The 20,437-nt window shown below is 42.9% G+C and overlaps 1 protein-coding gene across 2 annotated transcripts in view; it reads right to left on the reverse strand.

The window, feature by feature from the left end:
* Positions 1–20,437, reverse strand: part of Pik3c3 (phosphatidylinositol 3-kinase catalytic subunit type 3) — an 83,008-nt gene that overhangs the window by 43,196 nt on the left and 19,375 nt on the right. For both annotated transcript variants that reach the window (XM_052155221.1, XM_052155220.1), the window contains 7 exons: positions 19,983–20,075; positions 14,707–14,892; positions 10,211–10,365; positions 9,612–9,702; positions 8,362–8,429; positions 2,571–2,676; positions 1,244–1,360 (listed from right to left, as the gene is read on the reverse strand). In XM_052155221.1, the coding sequence (XP_052011181.1) occupies positions 1,244–1,360; positions 2,571–2,676; positions 8,362–8,429; positions 9,612–9,702; positions 10,211–10,365; positions 14,707–14,892; positions 19,983–20,075 (816 nt within the window). The remainder of the gene's footprint in view (positions 1–1,243; positions 1,361–2,570; positions 2,677–8,361; positions 8,430–9,611; positions 9,703–10,210; positions 10,366–14,706; positions 14,893–19,982; positions 20,076–20,437) is intronic.

Consider the following 20,437-nt stretch of genomic DNA (forward strand, 5'->3'; position numbering starts at 1 on the left):
ATACATTCAAGTGGAGTTAAAGGTTCAATTTCTTTGTCCAAAGCATTTACGAAGTCACAGAGAAGGGTAATTGTATTTGATGCTTAATTCTGCATGATCAAATATTAGCCAAGTATTCCATTATGCTACCCCAGTGCATCTTTTAAGTGTTTAAGAGGAAAATGTAATTAATTTGGAGGAAGCTGCTACCTACCTACTACCTCTGATTCTCACTTTCATAAACTGATAGACATACCGGATAGAACACAGATTTCAGATCTGAGAAGACTGCTGCTGTGGACCAGTATCTGAGGAGTCCTTAGGCTTCACCCCAAGTCTCCTCAGACTAGCCAGGGAATGGCTGATAAGATCAAAGATCCACGCTACGGACACACCCACTGCTAGGGACCCGCTAGGGTCTGCTTCTCACCCAGGGAGCTCTGGGAACAGGCTGTGGTGACAGGCAAACAGCACTAGGAACTTATTTAACATGGTCTATGATTCTTCTAAACAATAGAGAAAATGCAAACTTGATAAAAAGTATTTCTGCTTTGCCAATTTTCTTCACTCATCATATGAACAACATTTCTGATCATCTCTGTTTAATTCTCAATTCAACTTTTCCTGTCTTATCTTTGATCTTATCTAGGTATATTCCTCAGATTGGTTGTGGTCTTTGACAAAAGCCACCAAGAACCATCTGCCTATTTTTAATCTTACAGGATTAGGAGAAGGGACGACACCATGTGAACCCTTCACATCATTAAAGTTATGGCCCAGAAAAAAATAGCATTTGCAGAGATGCCTGGCCATTTTGTTTGTTATGTGGAAGTTTCCCACTTACAAGAAAGACAGCGGCTAGCCAGAGCATACTTAAAGGCAGACTGGTTCTGCAAGGTATTCTGGTCCATCACTTTCTCAAAATGTACACATAAATGTTAAACCACTAAGATTCTAAGATAAAAGACAGTAACGCAGTGTGGATGAAACTATGCTTGGGGACAAATAGTTTCAAACTTACTAGAGCCAGGCATAGTGGCTCATGGCTTTAAATCTAGCACTCAAGACGAGGAGGCAGGAGGACGAATTCAAGGCTATGGAGCACGTGAGCACATGAGCACATGAGCACATGAGCACGTGAGGAACTATCCCTACAAAGGAAGCAGACAATGTACATTTGTGTGATATGACAACCAGTGCTCGGGACTGGGCTGCCACTGAGAGCCGGCGGGGCGGGGTGGGGCGGGGCAGGGCTGCAGCTCACCTTCTTCTTTCGGTTGCCACTTTCTCGTTGCACGGCCTTCATCAGATGCACCAGGCGATCTACGAAGGTCTGCTGTGCTGCCAGCAGGGAGCGCATGACTCTCACAGACTTGTCACCCTGAGGGAGCAAAGTGAGGACAATCAGTTGCGCTCTCACAGTGGGATCTTACCCATCCTCTTCTAAACTGCAAAGTGAAACTGAAAAAGATCTTGATTCAGAAGCAATGAGAAAGCTGCTGTCTAGGGTAAGCACAACCAACACATTAGGTAGAAAATTACCTGGGTCCTGAGCAATTGTTAGTGTATATTACCATCTGACAGGACAGGATTTATTCACCCTAAAATGCTTCTACTTCCTAAAAAAGATCCTGATTCCAAAGCTTCAAGTAGAAATCTCCTTGAAAAAGAAATATCCAAATGCAGCAAACATTTGCTGAGCCAATATTTTACACATGCAGTAATTCCCAGCTCAAACAATATTATATAATGTACTTTCCAGTTCATTTTTCAGTTGCCTGGAAAGTGCAGTGGAGAAAACAGTATCATCCCACTTAAAACACTTAAGTTCAGAGAGAGTGCAAGGCTGTATTGGGGTAAGAGGCAGGGCTCACCTGTTAGCCTGACACTACTCTGGGACCTGTACACAAGCTTTGTCTAAAAGTGTTTGTCAAGCTGCGGGGTAGCTTTTTAAGGAGTTCACAAAGGAAACAGCAGATGTAGTAAAAAAAGATACCAGGAAATAGTTCAGCAGCACTGTCAACTATTTGTCTTTCTCTTGCGCCCTCTGCTGGCCAGACATAGACACTGCTTTAGAGAAGCAAAAGCAGCAGAAAATGGCCCTGTAAGGTATTGAAGTCAGGTAAAAGATCTACAGAACTACTTGAGTCTAGATGAAAAAGGAGGACAGAAAAGTAAAATTAAGGGAACATGGATTTACTCATTGTTTGGTTAATGCAATGCCTATTTAAGATAGATATTTAAAAGTAAAAACCTGTTGCAAAAATTTAGCCATGGGTATCAAAGAGGCCATACACACTAGGAAATGAATAGCTATGTTCCAATAATTTATTTATAAACACTGAACTTAGGATTTCAAATTTTCACGTATCAGAAGCATCAATCTCTCTTTTTTACTTAAAACATAGATTTGTTTTTATTAATCTGAGTGTTTTGCCTACATGTGGGCATGTCTAGTGCCCATGCAAACTAGAAGACTGTAGGGTGTCAGATCCCCTGAATTGAACCTATAGACTGTTGTGAGTTGTGTAATGCTGGGAATTGAACCCAGGTCCTCAGGAAGAGCAGCCATCTCACCAGTGTCTGAGTACCTTGAGCAAGGCTTGGCTGAAGCGCCGCATGACGTTCAGGTACATCTCGTGTGTCTTTGGGTCCCTCTGCTGGGTGTCCTGATCTTCACACTCCACTATCACATACCTTCAAAAACACAGTTAAGGTGCCGGGATGAGGAGAAGAGAAACTCAGACTCATCTTGTCTGTACTTGCACGGTGTCATAAAATAGATTAACACAGGGTTATAAGAGTAAAGGAGGAGTAAAGGCGCCTTTCAGCTCCATTCCTTCAGAAGTTAACACTAAGCAGGCACCTGTCGCGATGACCAACAGAGGTAGATAGCATCAGTCTGCTAGGCTCCACAGTTTTCTACATGATGTCCTGGAACCATGCTCCACTACGATATGAAATTCCTGCAAACAGTAACGCCTTCCTTTTCTCTTTGTCAGAGAAATTTACATATCCACCAGGTAACTGCACAACACACATATTACTCCCCATTTCATACTTGGGCAATAAAAGGTGTTCTTAATCTGAAAAGCCCTCAGGAGCTACCTTTTCTGTCATATTTTTGCAAGATGACTTTGTAAAAGTTTAAATTGATTTTTATTTCCAATCCAATCTACCCATCTCTTAAAAACCCATATAAAATCTTCAACACTTCTATTACAAAAGTTGTTTTAGACAGTTAATAAAATTGTTTTCCTAAACCTAAATTTCTTGAATGATTATAAACATTACACATACATAAATAAGCTGAGGTGAGAGGTAATTTAACACAGTTTGAAATGTTTTGATAGTAACAGACCACAACACATAACACAGATGTAGTTAATTAAAAAGTAGAACCCCATGGCACTTAATATTTCTTACTTCACTTATTTATTATATAAGACTTAATATTTCTTACTTCTCTCTTGTTTACCCATGCTAAACTATAAATTGTAAAGAATCTCTAAATCACTTTCAGTGGACCACGATAAGCACATTTACATCAACCTCCTTGGTTTATCAACAGAGAACTTGGAGAGAAGGCATGGCGGGCAAGTCTAATTCTAGCACCTGGGAAGCAGAGCACTGGGTGCTGGCCTGGGTTACATGAGACCCTGACTCAAAATTGTGGAAACTGGTAGAGTGCATGCATTGCTCAGGATAGCACTGTGGCTGAGTCGGGGGGATGGCTGCCAAGTCAGAATGCATTTATCCATATTCATTCTCTCTTTCCCACCCTGCACCCCATTTTGTGCGTGTGTTGCACATGTGTGAGCGCATTTGTGCATGCCTGTATATGTGCATGTACACAGATATGTTCAGGAACATGTGCATGTATTAGAAAGCATGCATTTATGTGTCTATGTGCTTGTGCCATTGAGGTCAGAGGTTGACTCTGCAGATGTCCTTAAGAGAGGATTTCTCACTCAACTTGGAGGGAAACTGGCTGCCGAACTCCAGGCATCTGTCTTTCTTCACCCCAAGGATGGCAGTTCCAAGTGTCCTTCACTTACCTGGCTTTCTATGTACTTTAGATCCAAGCTTATGTATGAGGAGCAAATGTCCTACCTATGAGCATCACGTCAGTCCTGGCAGAATTCTTTCTATTTTGTCACGCTTACTCAACTCTACTCCAAATCTAAAAATCACAAGAAACTTAGAAGCCCCTTAACTGATAACAGTGGCCAGATGTCTAGTCAGGAATACATACTGTTGCCCTTAATACTATCACTATAAGAGTCCATCCAGCTACCTAGAGGATCAACTGCCAAAGACAAGAGCACTCATGTGTTTTCTGCTCCACTATACCCCAGCAGACTCATGCCTGGTAGGAGTACATGATCTTTATTGCTGTCTGCCTTCAATGCCATTGATTTAGGCAAAATCTCAATAATGGTAATTCTACAATATGAATTAATATATCTTTTGTTCATGTAAGGTATAGTTTACATTTTATTATATAACTTGGTCTCAGAGTCATCCACACTGATTTTCAAGCACCAGGACCTTTAAAGACAGTGCAGTATTTCAAAATGAAATATATAAAGTCAAACCTTTAATTACTGAATGTTTTATCAATAAATTCCCCATGATTTTAGGATGAAATTTTTCACATACGAAATACAATTCACAAAAATTAACTTTTCTCAAAACTGAAGCAGGAAACGTGTGTCTCCATCACATGCGTAAGAGGGCTGAGGCTTGACACAGCCAAATCAGGGACAGAAGCCCTGGCTAACACAGCCATGTGGGCAGTGTGTTCAGTGCTGACTCACATGCCCAGGTGTGTGCTCTACCTGTGGTCCTCCACCTGCCCAACATGCCGGTGCTGTCACTCACTGCAGCCTGCTAGCTGTCACCACTGAATGCACATGACGGCCCTGCACCAGGCAGACTGCCCCTACCTGTTCCACATTAGTGTCACACTTCGTCAGCTCTACAAGAACACTCTTAGTCCTCAACTTCACAGCATTCATTCTCTTTAAAATACAACCTTTAGCCAGGCATGGTGGCGCACGCCTGTAATCCCAGCACTTGGGAGGCAGAGGCAGGCAGATTTCTGAGTTCGAGGCCAGCCTGGTCTACAGAGTGAGTTCCAGGACAGCCAGGGCTACACAGAGAAACCCTGTCTCGAAAAACCAAAACAAAAAAACAAAAAAACAAACAACCCTTAGTTGTCCTACTTCCAATAGCAGAAGCATCAACACTCCCCCTTTCAACTACTTAGACTAACTGCACTTACCCAAACTGCAGGGTCAATCCCACCATCCCTGGGACGTGGGAGCTCATGCTCCCGGCAGGTCAGTCCTCTCTGATGCCGCTGAGCACTGACTTTGTGATATGGCAAATATGGCAGCATGTGCTAAAGACACTTTCCTTTCCTGTCTCTTTATCCTCTCTCCACTCACAGGAAGTCTATGCACCTTGCTCCTGGACTTCCTCTATAAGAGGGATCCTCCATCACTTTGGAAGGCTGAGACAGGTGCAACATGCCGTCTGGACCAGCACAGAGTGTCTCAAGAAACAACAAAAGCAATAATAAAGCAGATTAGACTCACACTTCAGTGTTTCATTCCAGGTACAGAGGGCAGATGAACAGCTCTGAGGATCACTTACCAAGCAAGCATAGAGGGCGGCTCTGTTCTAAAGGCTGAGTCAGGATACACACAAGAAAAGCTCCCATTTTCTATTATGGTATTTCAGAATGCACAGTCACATGAGGACTACACAGAATACTGTCAGAACAAGAGTGTTTGCAAGCTTCAAAATCATCAATGTTATCACACTAACCTAGGCCTGGCTGCTTAATTTCACTGATGGCCCAACACCATTGTATGTTCCGTTTCTCTTCTGATGCACTTAAGTAGCAAACATACTCACAAATGATTATGACCATGTCCACAGACCCTACCACTTTATTCAGTAGTCCCTGACTTCAGTGTAAATTACACAACTATAAAAGCTTCCAGGGTTTAAAGACGCAGGCTGAGCTCTATAATTAAGCACATTTCTAGTCCTTCAAACCAAAATTCTGCTAAATAAGAAGTGAGTCATCTTCCTGGTCAGATGAGGACCATAAAACCCAGAGTCTAAGCATTTCATACTTTGCTGCTCACACTTATACACTAGAGTCTACAGAGCCCTGCATGTTGTTTCCTGGAGAGCTGTCATCTGAAGGAAAATGTGACAACCTATCCAGTACTCAACATAAGATGAGTAGGCTCACAGCAGTGGCTCACTCTTCCGTGACAATCTCTGAGTGGGGTAGCTAACGTTCATGACTCTGAAAGGCCTCGGAAGTCAGAGAAAACACGTCACCAGAGCCATAGCAGACTTTCATGTTCAGCATATTGGAAGAACGATGAAAATATAATACACATTCTGATGCCAGCATTACGGACTAGAGGCATAATGCCCCTCTGTGTACTAAAACACTGGCACTATCCATTTTAAAGGGGTTGTGTGCAGTTATTGGCCCCTCAAGGATTTAGGGATAGCAAGAATATTACTGAAATTACTGGGAAGGGAGGAAAAATGGCAAAGTAAACGCAGGGTGTGCAGAAGAAAACAGCATGATCAGTTAATTTAAAGTTACTTAATTTAACTGACTGAAATCGAAATTCATTTTGTTAGAACAGTGGGAAGCAAAGGCACTACATCCTCACTGGGACTTGGTTCACCTTCACAGGAAGCTGGATCACCTCAGGAAAACTTAGAAATAATTTCTCATATAATTACCCTACACTCTATAAAATAGCAGTATCACAGTCAATCATAACTATCAATGGTTTTATTTCTAAATATGTAACATGTAGAGTGTTAATGGAAAGAATAGCTAGCCCTCCAAAGATGGACAGACTGTTCAGTGCATCAGAGACAGAGCAGGAAATCCACACGGAGTCAGGGTCTGATGGGATGCACTTAGGAGGGGAATGTGGGGCTGTCTATGGCTTATGCTCCCTGCAATTTTTATGCCATTTAGTCTTTGACTATTTACTTAGCTTTTTCACGAGGAAATGTGCTTTTTTATAGTAGTGCGAACAGAAGCACACTAAAGAATTCAGATAGGAATGCAAAAACCATTAAATGTAGGTTTCTATTAAATCAAAGCAGCAATTTGGCAATATGAGAATTTGTAAGTAAACTCTTAGAAGGAAAACTGGTACTTAAGACCTACCAAAGTGTTCTGTAATGCATTTTCAAGGGCATCCTAACGCTTCATGTGAGGGAATATATTTTTATGAATATTATATTCAACTGCTGAATGCTTCTAGCAGTTCAGCCATTGGGTGTGTGATATCAGCTTTTCCTTGGCATAGACATAACCATGAAGGCTTAGACAATGCTATTTCTGGACAGCGGGCATCTGTGTTCTTCACGAGTGCTCAGGTTTCATTTCGTTTTGGAAAAGGGAAAATGAGCTGAAGCTTGAGTCACCCCAAAACATCAGGCTCTTCAGACCCAGTCTGAAGTAAGATGACACTTTAAGTTCTTTAAGAACAGCAAAATGTCTCATAATTATTAAAAAATAAGGAATTTTCAGAATGAACATTTAACATTTAACTTTTGTGCCATTTAAGTTAAGGCCATAAACTGAGTGTAAGACAAAGTCAGAAATCATCTCTCCAGTTAAAAACTCAGGTTTCCAGAAGGCTCACCCAGCAGGCTGTGCCGGAAGATCCCCTGTCAAAGTGAACAGGACTCACTTGTCAGTATATAATCCCAGTGATTTTTTTTTCCCACTCATTCAATGTATTCAACAATATGGCCACACTTCCTACTGTCTTGGTACAGGAAGTAGCCTCTGTGCCTTTGCTTTGCATTGTAAACCATCATGGTTATCCTTGTCCTGTGTGACTACACAGGGAGGAGAGGAAATGGTTACTCAGACTCCTCTAGAAATTGCAGACAACCTATCCTAACTGGTGCCTGCGAGTGCCGTTACCACATCCTTCTGCCTCAGCCTCTTCATGATTAAAATGAGAGAAGGTAATTTTTAATTTCAATTTTCTATTTTTGTAGGATTCTCGTCTGGTTAATAATGTGAAAAAACATTCTTGAAAAGTTATATTATATGCTACTTAAGTAGCAAAAATAGAAAAACAGACCCACCCGGGGAGATGGGAGTTCACCATAGTCATTTACGTCTTAGCTCTTGAAAAATTACCCTTAGGAAGACTATGATGACACTGACTTCTGTGAACACAGCTAGGAGACAGGAGGCAGGAGCACTACACCTAGGCACTGGGCGATGGCCCTTATCTTAAATCATCTGCATTTACAGCATAAGAAATATAGTTCAAATGGGTGATACAAAACAAAATTATTTACACATACCAGTATAAATAATTAGCCAGTGTTGAATTCTTACAGGCTCTTGATATCAAAAAGGTGCATAGATCTTGCTGAAAAAAAAAAATAAAAAAAATACCTATCACCATCTGTTATTAACAGGAAGAAAACAATAAGAGATCCTAAGCTGGGCCAGTTTTCATCTGAAGTTACAGTATCTCATCCATCCACCCACCCACCCACCCACCCACCCACCCATCTATCCATCCATCCATCCATCCATCCATCCATCCATCCATCCACCCACCCACCCACCCACCCACCCATCCATCCATCCATCCATCCATCCCCCTCTCCCTTCTTCCCTCCCTCTCATTCATCCTACAATCCACCCACACAAAACTGACTACAAACTCATACAGCACAGAGAGGAAATAAAGTTCCCAGTTCTCTTCACCAAGGTAAATGACAACTGAGAAAGATAATGTACAGATGCTGACAGCTTGTAGGATGCTGTTACTGCCTAAGAGGGAGGGTCATCACTCAGAAGGATTCCCACCTTCCTATGAAGGCGTAAATTATCTGAACTCTGAGAGTACCAGTCAACCTAGAAAATCTAAGTTTATCAGTCACAAGAAAAATGTCAGAAGGAGATTAATAACTGTTCAACTGACAACTGAAAGCCAGGTGATAAGGAGGGTGAACCTGATCACGTCACAGCGTTCCCAGAGAAGCTAAGGCTGCCAAGCTCTCCACCCACGTGGATAATAGGCAGGCCTTACCCCAGTGATCAACTACTTCCCCCTCAAACCTCAGCTCTTCCACGTCATGTCTTCAACACACACACAAGAGCTGGTGTGTTTTTTCAGACAACTACTAGGAGAACTGTTCCCTTAAAAAAAAATGAGTCTACCTATCTATATGAATTAAAAGCATATGATTAGTATATGATTCTATAGAAACATATATTTCTATAGTATAATTACAAATGGTGGTAACAGCACTAACATTCATTAATACATTAAAATGAACATCCTGCGTCTCCCTAATAGAGCATTTGAACTTAGTTTATTTTTAAATTACATCTAAACCCATTTATATGCCCAGAGCACCAATACAATGAACGGAGCAGTGTCCAGCACATTAAGTGAGGGAACGCCATAACCACACCCTAACCCAGGACTGGCAAAGGCACAATGGCTGGTTTATTAATCAAACCAGGGTCTTAAAGACCAACACAGAATGTCGACCGACAGCACCTCTTCTACTGAAATTTTGAAAAGCTTTTTACTTACCTCTAGATTTTCCCCATCGGAAACTTCCTTTGATTTAGATGCAGGAGGAGGGGAGGCCACGGGAGGAAGAGGGTTGGTTATAATTTGAGAGCTGAAAACATATAGGAGAGATAACCCAGATGTAAAATCCTGTGTGGTCATTTTTATCTACAAGCAAAGAGCTGCTATTGTCATCCTGATTTTGTTGTTGTTGCTTGTTCTGTTTGTTTGATTTATGATGTGTAACAAGCCCTGGCTGTCCTGGACTTGCTTTGCTGACCCGGCTGGCCTCAAACTCAAAGATGCCCCTTCCTCTGCCTCCTGAGTGCTGGGGTTAAAGGTGTGCACCCACATACCAGGCTGCTATCCTGACTTTGGAGATGAGAAAGCAGAGCCACACAAGCGAGTATGTGACACAGGAAGAGGGCAGGCCTGAGACGGGCTCTCAGCTCTGCTGAGGAGGCGACGTAGGGAGACTGGACTCTAGTAATCTATGCATACATATACACACATGTGGCACATGTGGGTAGAAAGGCAGAAGTAAAAACAAAAGGAAAAGAGGCTAACATGAAAACGGAGAGATTGTTACGTTAAAAACAATCTTCCCTGGATAGCCACACCTATCTATTTCTGCAGAACCGACTCCAGAACTTGACAGACTTCCTGAGGCTGAAGCTTGACTGTCCTTCTTGGCAGGTTCCAAACCGTTCTTTATGTCATCAAAGTTTTCGTATTTCAGAGCCTGGACCAGCTGCAGTAAGTACATCAGCAAATCCTAGAAATAAATGAAATGAAAAGAAACGGCGGGTATTAGAAATGAAAAGCACACTGAGTAGAGACACACTTATTTCCGGCAGTCAGGAAACCTCGTGCCTTACACTTCTTCCATGTGTTACCTTTGGCACACCATGAAGCCACGGAGCTGCTGAGTGCAGCCTTGTGTCCTTACTTACAAAAAGACCAGGACAGCAAAGACTGCAGACACAGACACAGTCACAAAACAGGTTAAAGAGAGGGAGTGGAGAGTGTGCAGGCCACAGTAAGCGGCCAGTGGGTGGTTTCTGTTAAGTAGGGGTGTCTGAAGAGCAGAACAGGAGAGTGGGGAAGGGCGGAGGGAGGCTGAGACGCCCCCACAGAAAGGACTAAGGGGCTAATGGAGGGCCTTGTTAACAGCAGACCATCAAATGTGCCCCACGTCTAAGACTGCTGGAGAATAATACACCACATTTTCAAAAGATTTTCTGTCTCAGGGCATTCTTTTTGAAACAACTTTTGTTCTTCTTTTCCTTAAAAACCCTTAAAAGCTCAAAAGCTCTAGAACCTGGAGCCCTTCTCCTTCTTTTTTCTTCCTTTTCCTCCTCCTCCCCCTCCTCACATTATTCTTTGAGATATCCACAGATCCCTCTAAATCCCCCCTAGGTCCCACCTAATAAGCTTACATCCTTCTCTTCAAACAGGCACATGGGAGAGACTGTGAGTGGTCACTGACCCTCTGGTTAAAGAAAGGGCTTGAAACACCAGTGTCTCAGTCTCAGCCCCCTTCTGTTTTCTGGCTGGCAGTGAGAACCTGGAGCTGAACTTAAGAAGCTGCTCCTCATCTGAATGTTCCCTAATGTGAAACCTCCAAGGATGACGTTGTGAGGGAATGAACACGGTGTTTTTCTATAAATGCAGCCATGTGCTCTTTCCCAGAGCTATTAAAGAAATGCTTAAAAAAATTACTTATAAAAAGAAGAAATTGTCCACTGATGGACAAGACTCTGCCAATGAAGCAAAAGAACTGCCCAGGAAAGGGGAAGTGGGAAAATGTCACTCTTTTAAGTCACAGATCCCCACTGGATTGCTGGACGTTTGGTAGTGTACACCCAAACAACACAATTTTTCATTTATATGGAAATAAATTAATACTAATACTAAGCTTTCTCATTATGCTGAAAAATAAAAAAAAGTCCCCAAGCATGGAAGACATAAACTCTGAAGTAAAACAAAGCAAAAGCAGGGTGTAAAAAAAAAAAAAAAAATCCGATTTCTACCCAAGTAGATGCAATAGAAATTTCCCTGGAGCCAAGGGTACGTGTAGTGGTCGCCACCTTCCCCAAAGTTTACTGCATGCTTCAGAAGCAAGCTGTGTTGGAGGCCACCTTCCTGTACTTGCAGACAGGGGCAACTGTCCACACATGTGTGTGACTCTGGCTTTACACACTCTGTTGTCCCCTGCTTGTACTCTTGCTGTGGAATACAAACAGCTTTGCTTCAGTGTGTCTCAAACACATTCCCTGTCTGAACCACAGAAGAGTAAGAATCAACACTCTCAACATCCCTAAATAGGATCATTAAAACACTAAATTCATAAAGGCATCTTGAGATTTATATTACAATTACATGAGTGGTAAAGCAGATTAACATGCTAGGAAAAAGAACCAAAGGCTTTCTTGATTTATGATCTCACACTCAGAACACAAGCACACACAAAAAGAACCATTCTGAACTTAGTAAGAATTAAATAAAATGACCGCTAAACACACATCGGATGACAAGATACTAACAGCACTCTCATAAGAGTGAACGCAGCACAGCGCTGGGACGTCATCTGTGCTCGGCTGCAGTGAGAGAGCAATGCAGAGAAGCAGACAGCTCTTCCCACGTCACCAGACACCCAGGAGACAGGAGAGCCCACAGAGGATGCATAAGAACCAGAAAGAGGCCAGGCAGTGGTAGTGCACGCCTTTAATCCCAGCATTCGGGAGGCAGAGGCAGGTGGATTTCTGAGTTCGAGGCTAGCCTGGTCTACAGAGTGAGTTCCAGGACAGCCAGGGCTACGGAGAGAAGAAACCCTGTCTCAGAGAAACAAAACAAAACAAAACAAAACAGAACCAGAAAGACACAGTGAGGTGATTAAAAACAATAGGCATTTTACCTAATAGCAATGGCACAACTGTCAGATATAATTTAATCTAAAAACTACATAGAACTTTATAAAAGACCGGAGTATAAAATCACAGTGCCAGGCAAAAAGGCATAACTTCATAAAGCTGTTGTCTTTTATATTGATTTAAGATTAAAATTCTTGTGAAGGTTTCATAAAACTACAGTTATTCTGAACATTGTGGAAAGGATCAATGTCCAAAAGTTAGATCTGCCTGTCCAAAAGGGCAGTTTTAGCTACCGATTGCCAATGGTTTCATTATTCCTGTCAGTATGAGGAAATGCCCAGAACACCAATGACAGACAGCATGAAGAATCTGTCCACATGGGATAATGCTCCTCTTAAGCTTCCGTGGGAACGGAAGCTCTGGGCTCAGGACCTCATCCGAGGATTCCCTTAAATGCCCTTTCTCATTCTCCAGCAATAGACAGTAGTGTTTTCTTCACTTCTATAAGTCATTTTAGTGAATCTTGCATCCTACGGAAGTGAACACGGAAACCCGAACTCATAGCCAGCTGGTAAGAGAAAAGCACACCAACAGGCTATCAATACCAAACGGGCAGGCCTGAAAACATACATACAAAAATATAGCATTATACAGACTGTGTGTGTGTGTGTGTGTGTGTGTGTGTATGTGTGTGTCTATGCAGGTAACAACAATTAATGAAAAACGAGGTGATGAATTTGAAAGGGAGCACCATTTGGGTGTCAGGGGGTGTCCCCAAGAATCACTAAGGAGGCTATGATGGAGACTAGTATTGCAGATGATAACTGAAGACAGGTGAACTCTATGGAACCATTCATGATACTTTAATTTTAATAAAATATGTACACAGTTCAATCATAATGTTTCATTTGCTTCTGAAAATTCATGGCATTTTGAATTAAAAATGATCTTTAAGATGTCATTAATAATAGCTGTTCTACTGGTTCAGCACCAGTTTACAGTAAGGTTTCACACTGTGTTTTATGTCCTATTGGGCTAGCATAAACTAGAAAGTCATGCTTAAGAACACACACTATAAAACAAGAAAAATGGCCAGATTAGTCCGTCTCACTGGGAATCACTAAGGCAAAGTCTAACAACGCTTGTGTCAACTGGTGTTCCTCCTCAGCGCAGCTGGGGTGCAGACACTCGGCGTGAAGGTTACAGTTGCAGTGGGCACCCAGAGGGTGCCAAAGCATCTTTCGACATTTTACACATGCGCACAAGGCAGGGGGCTGAAAGAGAGTTACGGCTGTGCACCTCTGTGTTTCAAAGGATACAGCTCTGCAGGGCTACGATTAATGTGGCCTCTTGTACACTGGGTTAGAATGGATCTGAATGCCTCCCTAGTTGTGCAACATTAAAGCATTTTCATTAGAACCCTTTTCTCTGGCACCAGGGGAAGGTCTAACAAACTGGAACGCAGTGCTCCTCTCACGGCAGCCCTTGCAGACATATTTTAAATGTGTCTGGAGACCTAACTAGGCTATCTGCAAATATCCTGAGTTCTCAACTTGTGGGTCGGGACCCTTTGGGAGTTCAACGGTCTTTTCACAGGGGTTGCATATCAGATATCTTACAAATCAGGTATTTACATTACAATTCCTTTTTTTTTCTTTATTTACATTTCAAATGTTATCCCTTTTCCCTTTTCCCCCCTCTACCTGGAAACCCCCTATCCCATCCTCCCTTCCCCTGCTTCTATGAGGGTATTCCTCTACCCACTCCACTCCCACCTCCCTGCCCTCGATTCCCCTACATTGGAGCCTTCATAGGACCAAGGACCTCTCCTCCCATTGATGCCTAACAAGGCCATCCTCTGCTACATATACAGCTGGAGCCATGTGCACCCCTTGGTTGGTGGCTTAGTCGCTGGGAGCTCTGGGGGGGGGGGGGGGTCTGGTTGGTTGATATTGTTCTTCTTCCTATGGGGCTGCGATTTTTAACAGCACATCACAATTATGAAGTAGCAACAAAAATATTGTTATGGGTGGGTCACCACAAAGAAGAGCTGTCTCAAAGGGCCGCAGTGTTGGGAAGACTGAGAACCACGGGTCTGTCTGCTCCTTCTCACAGCGTACACGCACACACACACACACACACACACACACACACACACACGAGTCTGTAACCGGTCACTAGCTTTATAATGGATTCTTTAAATGTCTCACGAACAGTCAACAGGGTGCTGCGCAGCACTGTACCTCGTCATCCGCCTGCCTCAAGCGGGCCACAGCGTACCGCCTCACGGTTGGGTTGGTGTAGTGAGAGGAGAGCAGCTCCAGGGAATCCTCCACATCCATTGGCTTCCACTTGCCCAGAAGTTCCAGTGCCTGCTTGGCCTCCTGGGGTAAGTCCCAATTAACACACTTCAAGAACTTTGTCAGAGCCTGGAGTCAGAAAAGATTTAACGGTCAGGAACTCTATCCTCTTGTCAGGTCAAAGAGCTCTGGTAAAGGCAGAGGTCTAATTGGTCTTGACAGAAGAATCCTGGTCCTAGAGCAGCAGTGCAGGACAAAAAAACACCCACGGAGGCAGTGGGTGGGGGACTTCCCTGTAACTTTATATTTGCAGAACACAATTAATTTTTTAATTTGTTTTTCTGGTTTTAAAATATTGGGGGCTTCGAGACAAGGGAATGGGCAAGGGCAATCCTATGAGCATTAACGTGCCTTGGAGACAATCTTAGCTCTGCAATATTAACAGTGTGCCACAAGAAACTACAGCAAGCCATAGGCAAGTCCTACCACTGGCCTCGTTGCTATCTGGTCAGGGTCAATTCCTTAGCTTTGATACACACTCTCCAAAAGATGAAAGAGACACCACGATGCCTCTCTAAGAAGTGACTCCTTAAAGAGGCATGCATGTTTTGAAACAAAACAAAAAAACCAAAACCAAAACCAACATCAAAACACTCAAAACCCAAACAGCAAGAGAGCTAGGTACAGAACTAGCAATCTGTGTGGCATGGCAGACAGCAGGATTTTTCTAGAGGCTTCCTTCTCTGGCAATGCCATGTCCTCAAGTTTGGACACGGCTGCCTTGCAGAAGTCAAGTCCTGACAGCACAAACAATACACAACTCACTTCAGAGAGGCATATTCCTGTTTCTCTCATGCTAAACCCTAAAGCCAGTCTTCTGGCAGCACCCCAGGCAAAATGTAAAGCTCTTTTTATTTTGTTACAAATTTGTCATCTTACAGACTAGCTCTGATGCTTTCAAACTTTCTTTCAACCAAACTCTACACTCAGTTCTTGCTGAAGTGCTGATTGCATAAACAGGAGGAACTTAGGATGGGAGGTGAAGACAATGGCCCAATGGCTAGCTAGTTAGCCAATGGGCACACTTCAGGTTCCCCAAAAGACCCTGCCTCAAAACATAAGCTGGAGAGCAATTGAGGGAGACATGTGAGCTTGCACTTTGGCCTATACAGGCATGCACACTCAACCCTTGCCCACAATGCACACACGCACAAAGTAGTAAGAAGATAGACCACTATCTCACTCTGTAAAGCCAGCAGACACCATCGCTCTACACAGAGTGACACTCTCTCCCAACCCCAAGTCATTAACCAGACCCCAACAGTACTCCTCTAAATCCATTCCCAACCACTGGTAATTCTTCCTGAATTTCCCCTTACGCTGATTCCTCTAATACCACACATCTGAAGGTTAAAATGCTACTAAGCAGTTTAACACTTCTGTTTTTCATTGTTTCAAACAAACTCTTACAAGTTCAAAGGTGGAAAGTGAACTTGGCACAAATAATTAGGAGTAATTGACCTGACAGCCCTGCCAGGAAGAGATACAAGCAATAATTATGCTATTCTAATGACTAATTTCACAGACATCTAATTGACAGTACACAGTACATACATACACATATACCTATATACATATACATACACACACACACACACACACAGTACTTTGAATAGTGAATCAAAAGACAAAACCAAACAGAAACCAAAAACACCGTTCATGTAACTTCTTCTCGACTGTCAGTTCTACCCATTGCTGATGGGGTACAGCCACCGTGGGAAGCAGAAACCTGGAAACAGATCTACCTCAAGATGCATTTAAACCACTGTGGGCATTTATCCAAAGGATTCCACACCTACTACACAGATGCCTGCTCATTCATGCTCATGGCAGCTTAATTCATAACAGCCAGTAATCAGAAACTGCCTAGTATCCACCAGCAGAGGAACGGATAAGGAAAATGTCATACATTTGTATACTGAGTTTTATTCAGCTGTTTAAAAAACAAATCAAGAAATTCACAGTTAAATGAATGGAGCCAGATAAAAATATCCTGAGTGAGGTAACCCAGACCCTAAAAGACAAATATCACATGTATTCTCTCATATGTGTATGTTAGGTTTTAAGCCTTTGATAGGTGTGCTACAATCTATACAAGCACAGAAGCTGGGTTCAGAGTAAGGGATTAGGTGGGAAGGGGGTAGCTCTCAAGGAAGAGGCAGTAGAATATATAGTTATGGAGAGACAGCAGGAAAACTAGGCTAGATTAAATGGGTAGGAGGGCAGGATGGTGGGTGGCAAAGAAGGGAATGTGGGGAGGGGCAGCTAATAGTCATATAACTATTAGCTTGAGGGGTCACATGACAACCTATTACAGTAAAAGAACCTATACATATTTGTGCATACATATGTGTGTTTGTGTATGTATTTATGTATGTATGTATGAGAATGAAAGAAATCTAAATGGAAATCTAACTAATGGAGAAGACAATGCCCAACTAGACAGCTTTCACTACCAAGTGAAACGTCCAGTGCCAAGAACAGATTACATGCAGTGGAGTGAAAAGGGACCCATGGAAAACACCAAACAGCTCAGGCACTTGCCAAAGCTTGATTGTTTTCCAAATACTGAAAACAAGGCCCTACCACTGAAGACAATGCCTGCTGAGCATGTAGAAGTCACACTGGTACTTAACTGGAGACTTCCACCCTACTGACAGTGTTCACGGTACTGGAAGGTACTGTGCCTGCTACCAGAGGAAAAAGACAAAGCACCAACCCAGCTCCAAACCCTGAGATCTATACTGCTGACCTGCCTGCAGTGGTGCACTGGTGCAATAATGACCGGCCTGTGGGAGTGACCAACCACTATCTCTCTGGATGTAAGCTCACTCCATGAGATGAAATCCATGCCTGACACTGCTGGCGTCACCAAGAATCAGAAACTAGACAGGTCATGGGCCTGGGGGAAAACCAGTGACTCCTAATGATATTCTGCTGTGCCCAGAGATCAGTGTCTCTCCATCAATATCCTATATCTGCCATCATCATCTTCACACGGAGAATGTGAAGAAAGGGAGAATACTCAGCCCTACATGGGGCTGTCTTCATCAAAGCCCTCCCATTAGGGGTCAGGGAACTGTGTGGAAGAGGAGGAGGAGGAAACACTGTAAGAGCCAGAGGGGGTAAACAACCCCAAGGAAATGAAATGAAAATTCTAAGTATCATTTCCTAATAACTAATGTCCACTAAATTTTTTCTAGAGCCCTCCTGAGATTAGGAAGGAGAAATCCTCCCAGAGCCGACTGAAAGCCCGGGAAGCCCATCCGGATGTGAGACACAGACTGGAAGAAGGCCTGTGTGTCTGGACGGCTGCCATCAGCACAGGACGCATGGGCTGCTGTGATTGTTGTGATGACTACTCCCGCCAATTCAAGGCCAATTTACACTGGTTTGCTTAAGAGCCCTTCCTGCACATTAAAAATATTATTTACTCTCTGCCAGTTACCTAAGGTCCTTCTGGTCTGAGATGGTGGCTTCACTGGCACCTTTGAAGACAAGCTGCTGTCTTCAGGACACCTGACACCCAGTCTATATCGTCACCATACACACAAACGGGCCTGAATTCAGTGGGAAGTGACTACTAAGATAAATGTTTACCTTACAAGCCTTTCCATCTGAGGAAGGTCTCTGTAAGGCTGCCCTATACTTTGGCACTGTGCATCCTCACATTAAAGTCTCCATCTTCCCATGTAGTTTACATGACCGCAGCATTCAAGCCATAGTTTCTGTGACCACAGGACTCTTGACTTAGCACAGTGGGGCTGTAACTAATTCATGCTCTGTAGAATACGAATCACAAGCCCCATGCTGCTGAGGAGGAAGAGCAAGCACTCAAAGCTGGAGTAACACCAAATGCCCCTTCCTCCTTTCACAGTTAAGACTCATCCACGAATGGTTTCCCAAACGATCAATAAATGAAGCACAGCAAAGGCTGAAGAGCTTAAAACAATCCTACCTTTATTTTTACTTTTACCTTAGAAAAATAAACTAAGCCAAGTAGAACAACATATCATGAGACTCAACACACTGGTTCACTGTCCAGCATGAGATGACAGATGCATGGCACAAACCTGTCCATGCATCTCTGCTCTGCCTCCAGTGTACTCAGAAACCCTGCCGCACGTCTTCTCTGTTCTCGGCTCTAGATCTTCACTGACCGCTGCCCTTCTAAAGCACGGACACGAGCATGTCAAGGAGCATGTATACTTCCGTGGCTCTGTAATGAGTCCTGATCTGTGTGACAGTGATGTGCAATGTACATAGTGGGTCTGCTGTCCATTTAAAGGTTCCTAGCAATCATCGGCTAGTAAAGAATGCATGTGGTGCATTCTATGCAGGTCAAAAGGTCATATGCATAAAGAACATAAATCTATTTTTTAAAATATATCTTTAGCCCTTACTCTAAGATAGAATACTTCAAGAATGTCAAGATACATAAATTTACGGGAAACTAGAGCTGTGATCCATCAAATGACTGGCCTGCAGTTACAGAGCTGCTCAGCGGTTACAGGTCAGGCACAAGAACAAGTCTTCAGACTAGAGGCTAGTCCTGGCAATTCATCACACCTCTCCCTCCAGTTTCCTTACCAAATGTCCAGTTCTCACCTCACCCCCATCCTGCTAACCAACTGCCTGACACTCTGCTAATTCAATTTCCACATTACAATCACACTGCTTCCTCTATCCCCATGGTCTGAAGACTTCACAAGCTTTGTAATCGGTGTGACTGCATTCCTAGTCACCCAGGAACAAAGAGGCAAAGAGGTTGAGAAAGAAAGGACTCGGTTTCCTCTGCACATGCTATGGAACAGGCTGTGCCGTCTCACCTAGAATGGTAAGCTGTCTCCTTTAGAATACGAGGAAATGAAGCGCGCTGCTCGATCCTGTGCAATGGATACAAACTACAGAGGTACAAACTGAACCCAAATCTGCCTTCCAGATTCATGCAGATGTTTTCTAGGAGTTGACATGCAAGAATATGTGTCTCGCTTTATACACCTTTTCCTATGCTTGTAAACACCAGTGCAGCCAGTATATTGCTGTGTAGCAAGTGTGCTTGACTGTAGCTGCATTTTTAGTGTAATTTTACTTTCCTTTAATCATTAGTAAAAAAGGCTCTAAGTAAATCTGATACATAAACTATTCAAAAAACTCACCTTTTCTTGATTAGTAAGATAGTATCTGAATTTCCAAACAAGATCTTGTTCTTCATATGTGAGCTGCTTGGTTGGTGGGTAACTCACAATAATCTAAAGTAAAAGAAAAAGAATTACATTTGTCAAACATATACTTAATACATATTTCCATTTCATATAATATTTCATTTGCTTAATATTTCTGTAACACAATTATTACACAAGCTGGGGGAAGGAGCACAGAGCCAATTAAGGCAAAATATGTGCTGAGACATCCGTTCACAAAGCAACTCATCAGACATGCAAGGAACAATGAGACGGCCATGCTCCGTAGGAACATATGATTTCCAAGCTTATTTTAATTCAACTAGACAGTGAGGAAGCCAAAGCAACAATGTCCTTCACCATAAAATAAGGAGACACAAAATGAGTCCCTGTCTTGTCAAATCAGCATGCAATTCTTTGTGCTTCCTTCT

This window comes from Apodemus sylvaticus, chromosome 13 (genome assembly GCF_947179515.1).
Source record: "Apodemus sylvaticus chromosome 13, mApoSyl1.1, whole genome shotgun sequence".
Lineage (NCBI taxonomy): Eukaryota > Metazoa > Chordata > Mammalia > Rodentia > Muridae > Apodemus > Apodemus sylvaticus.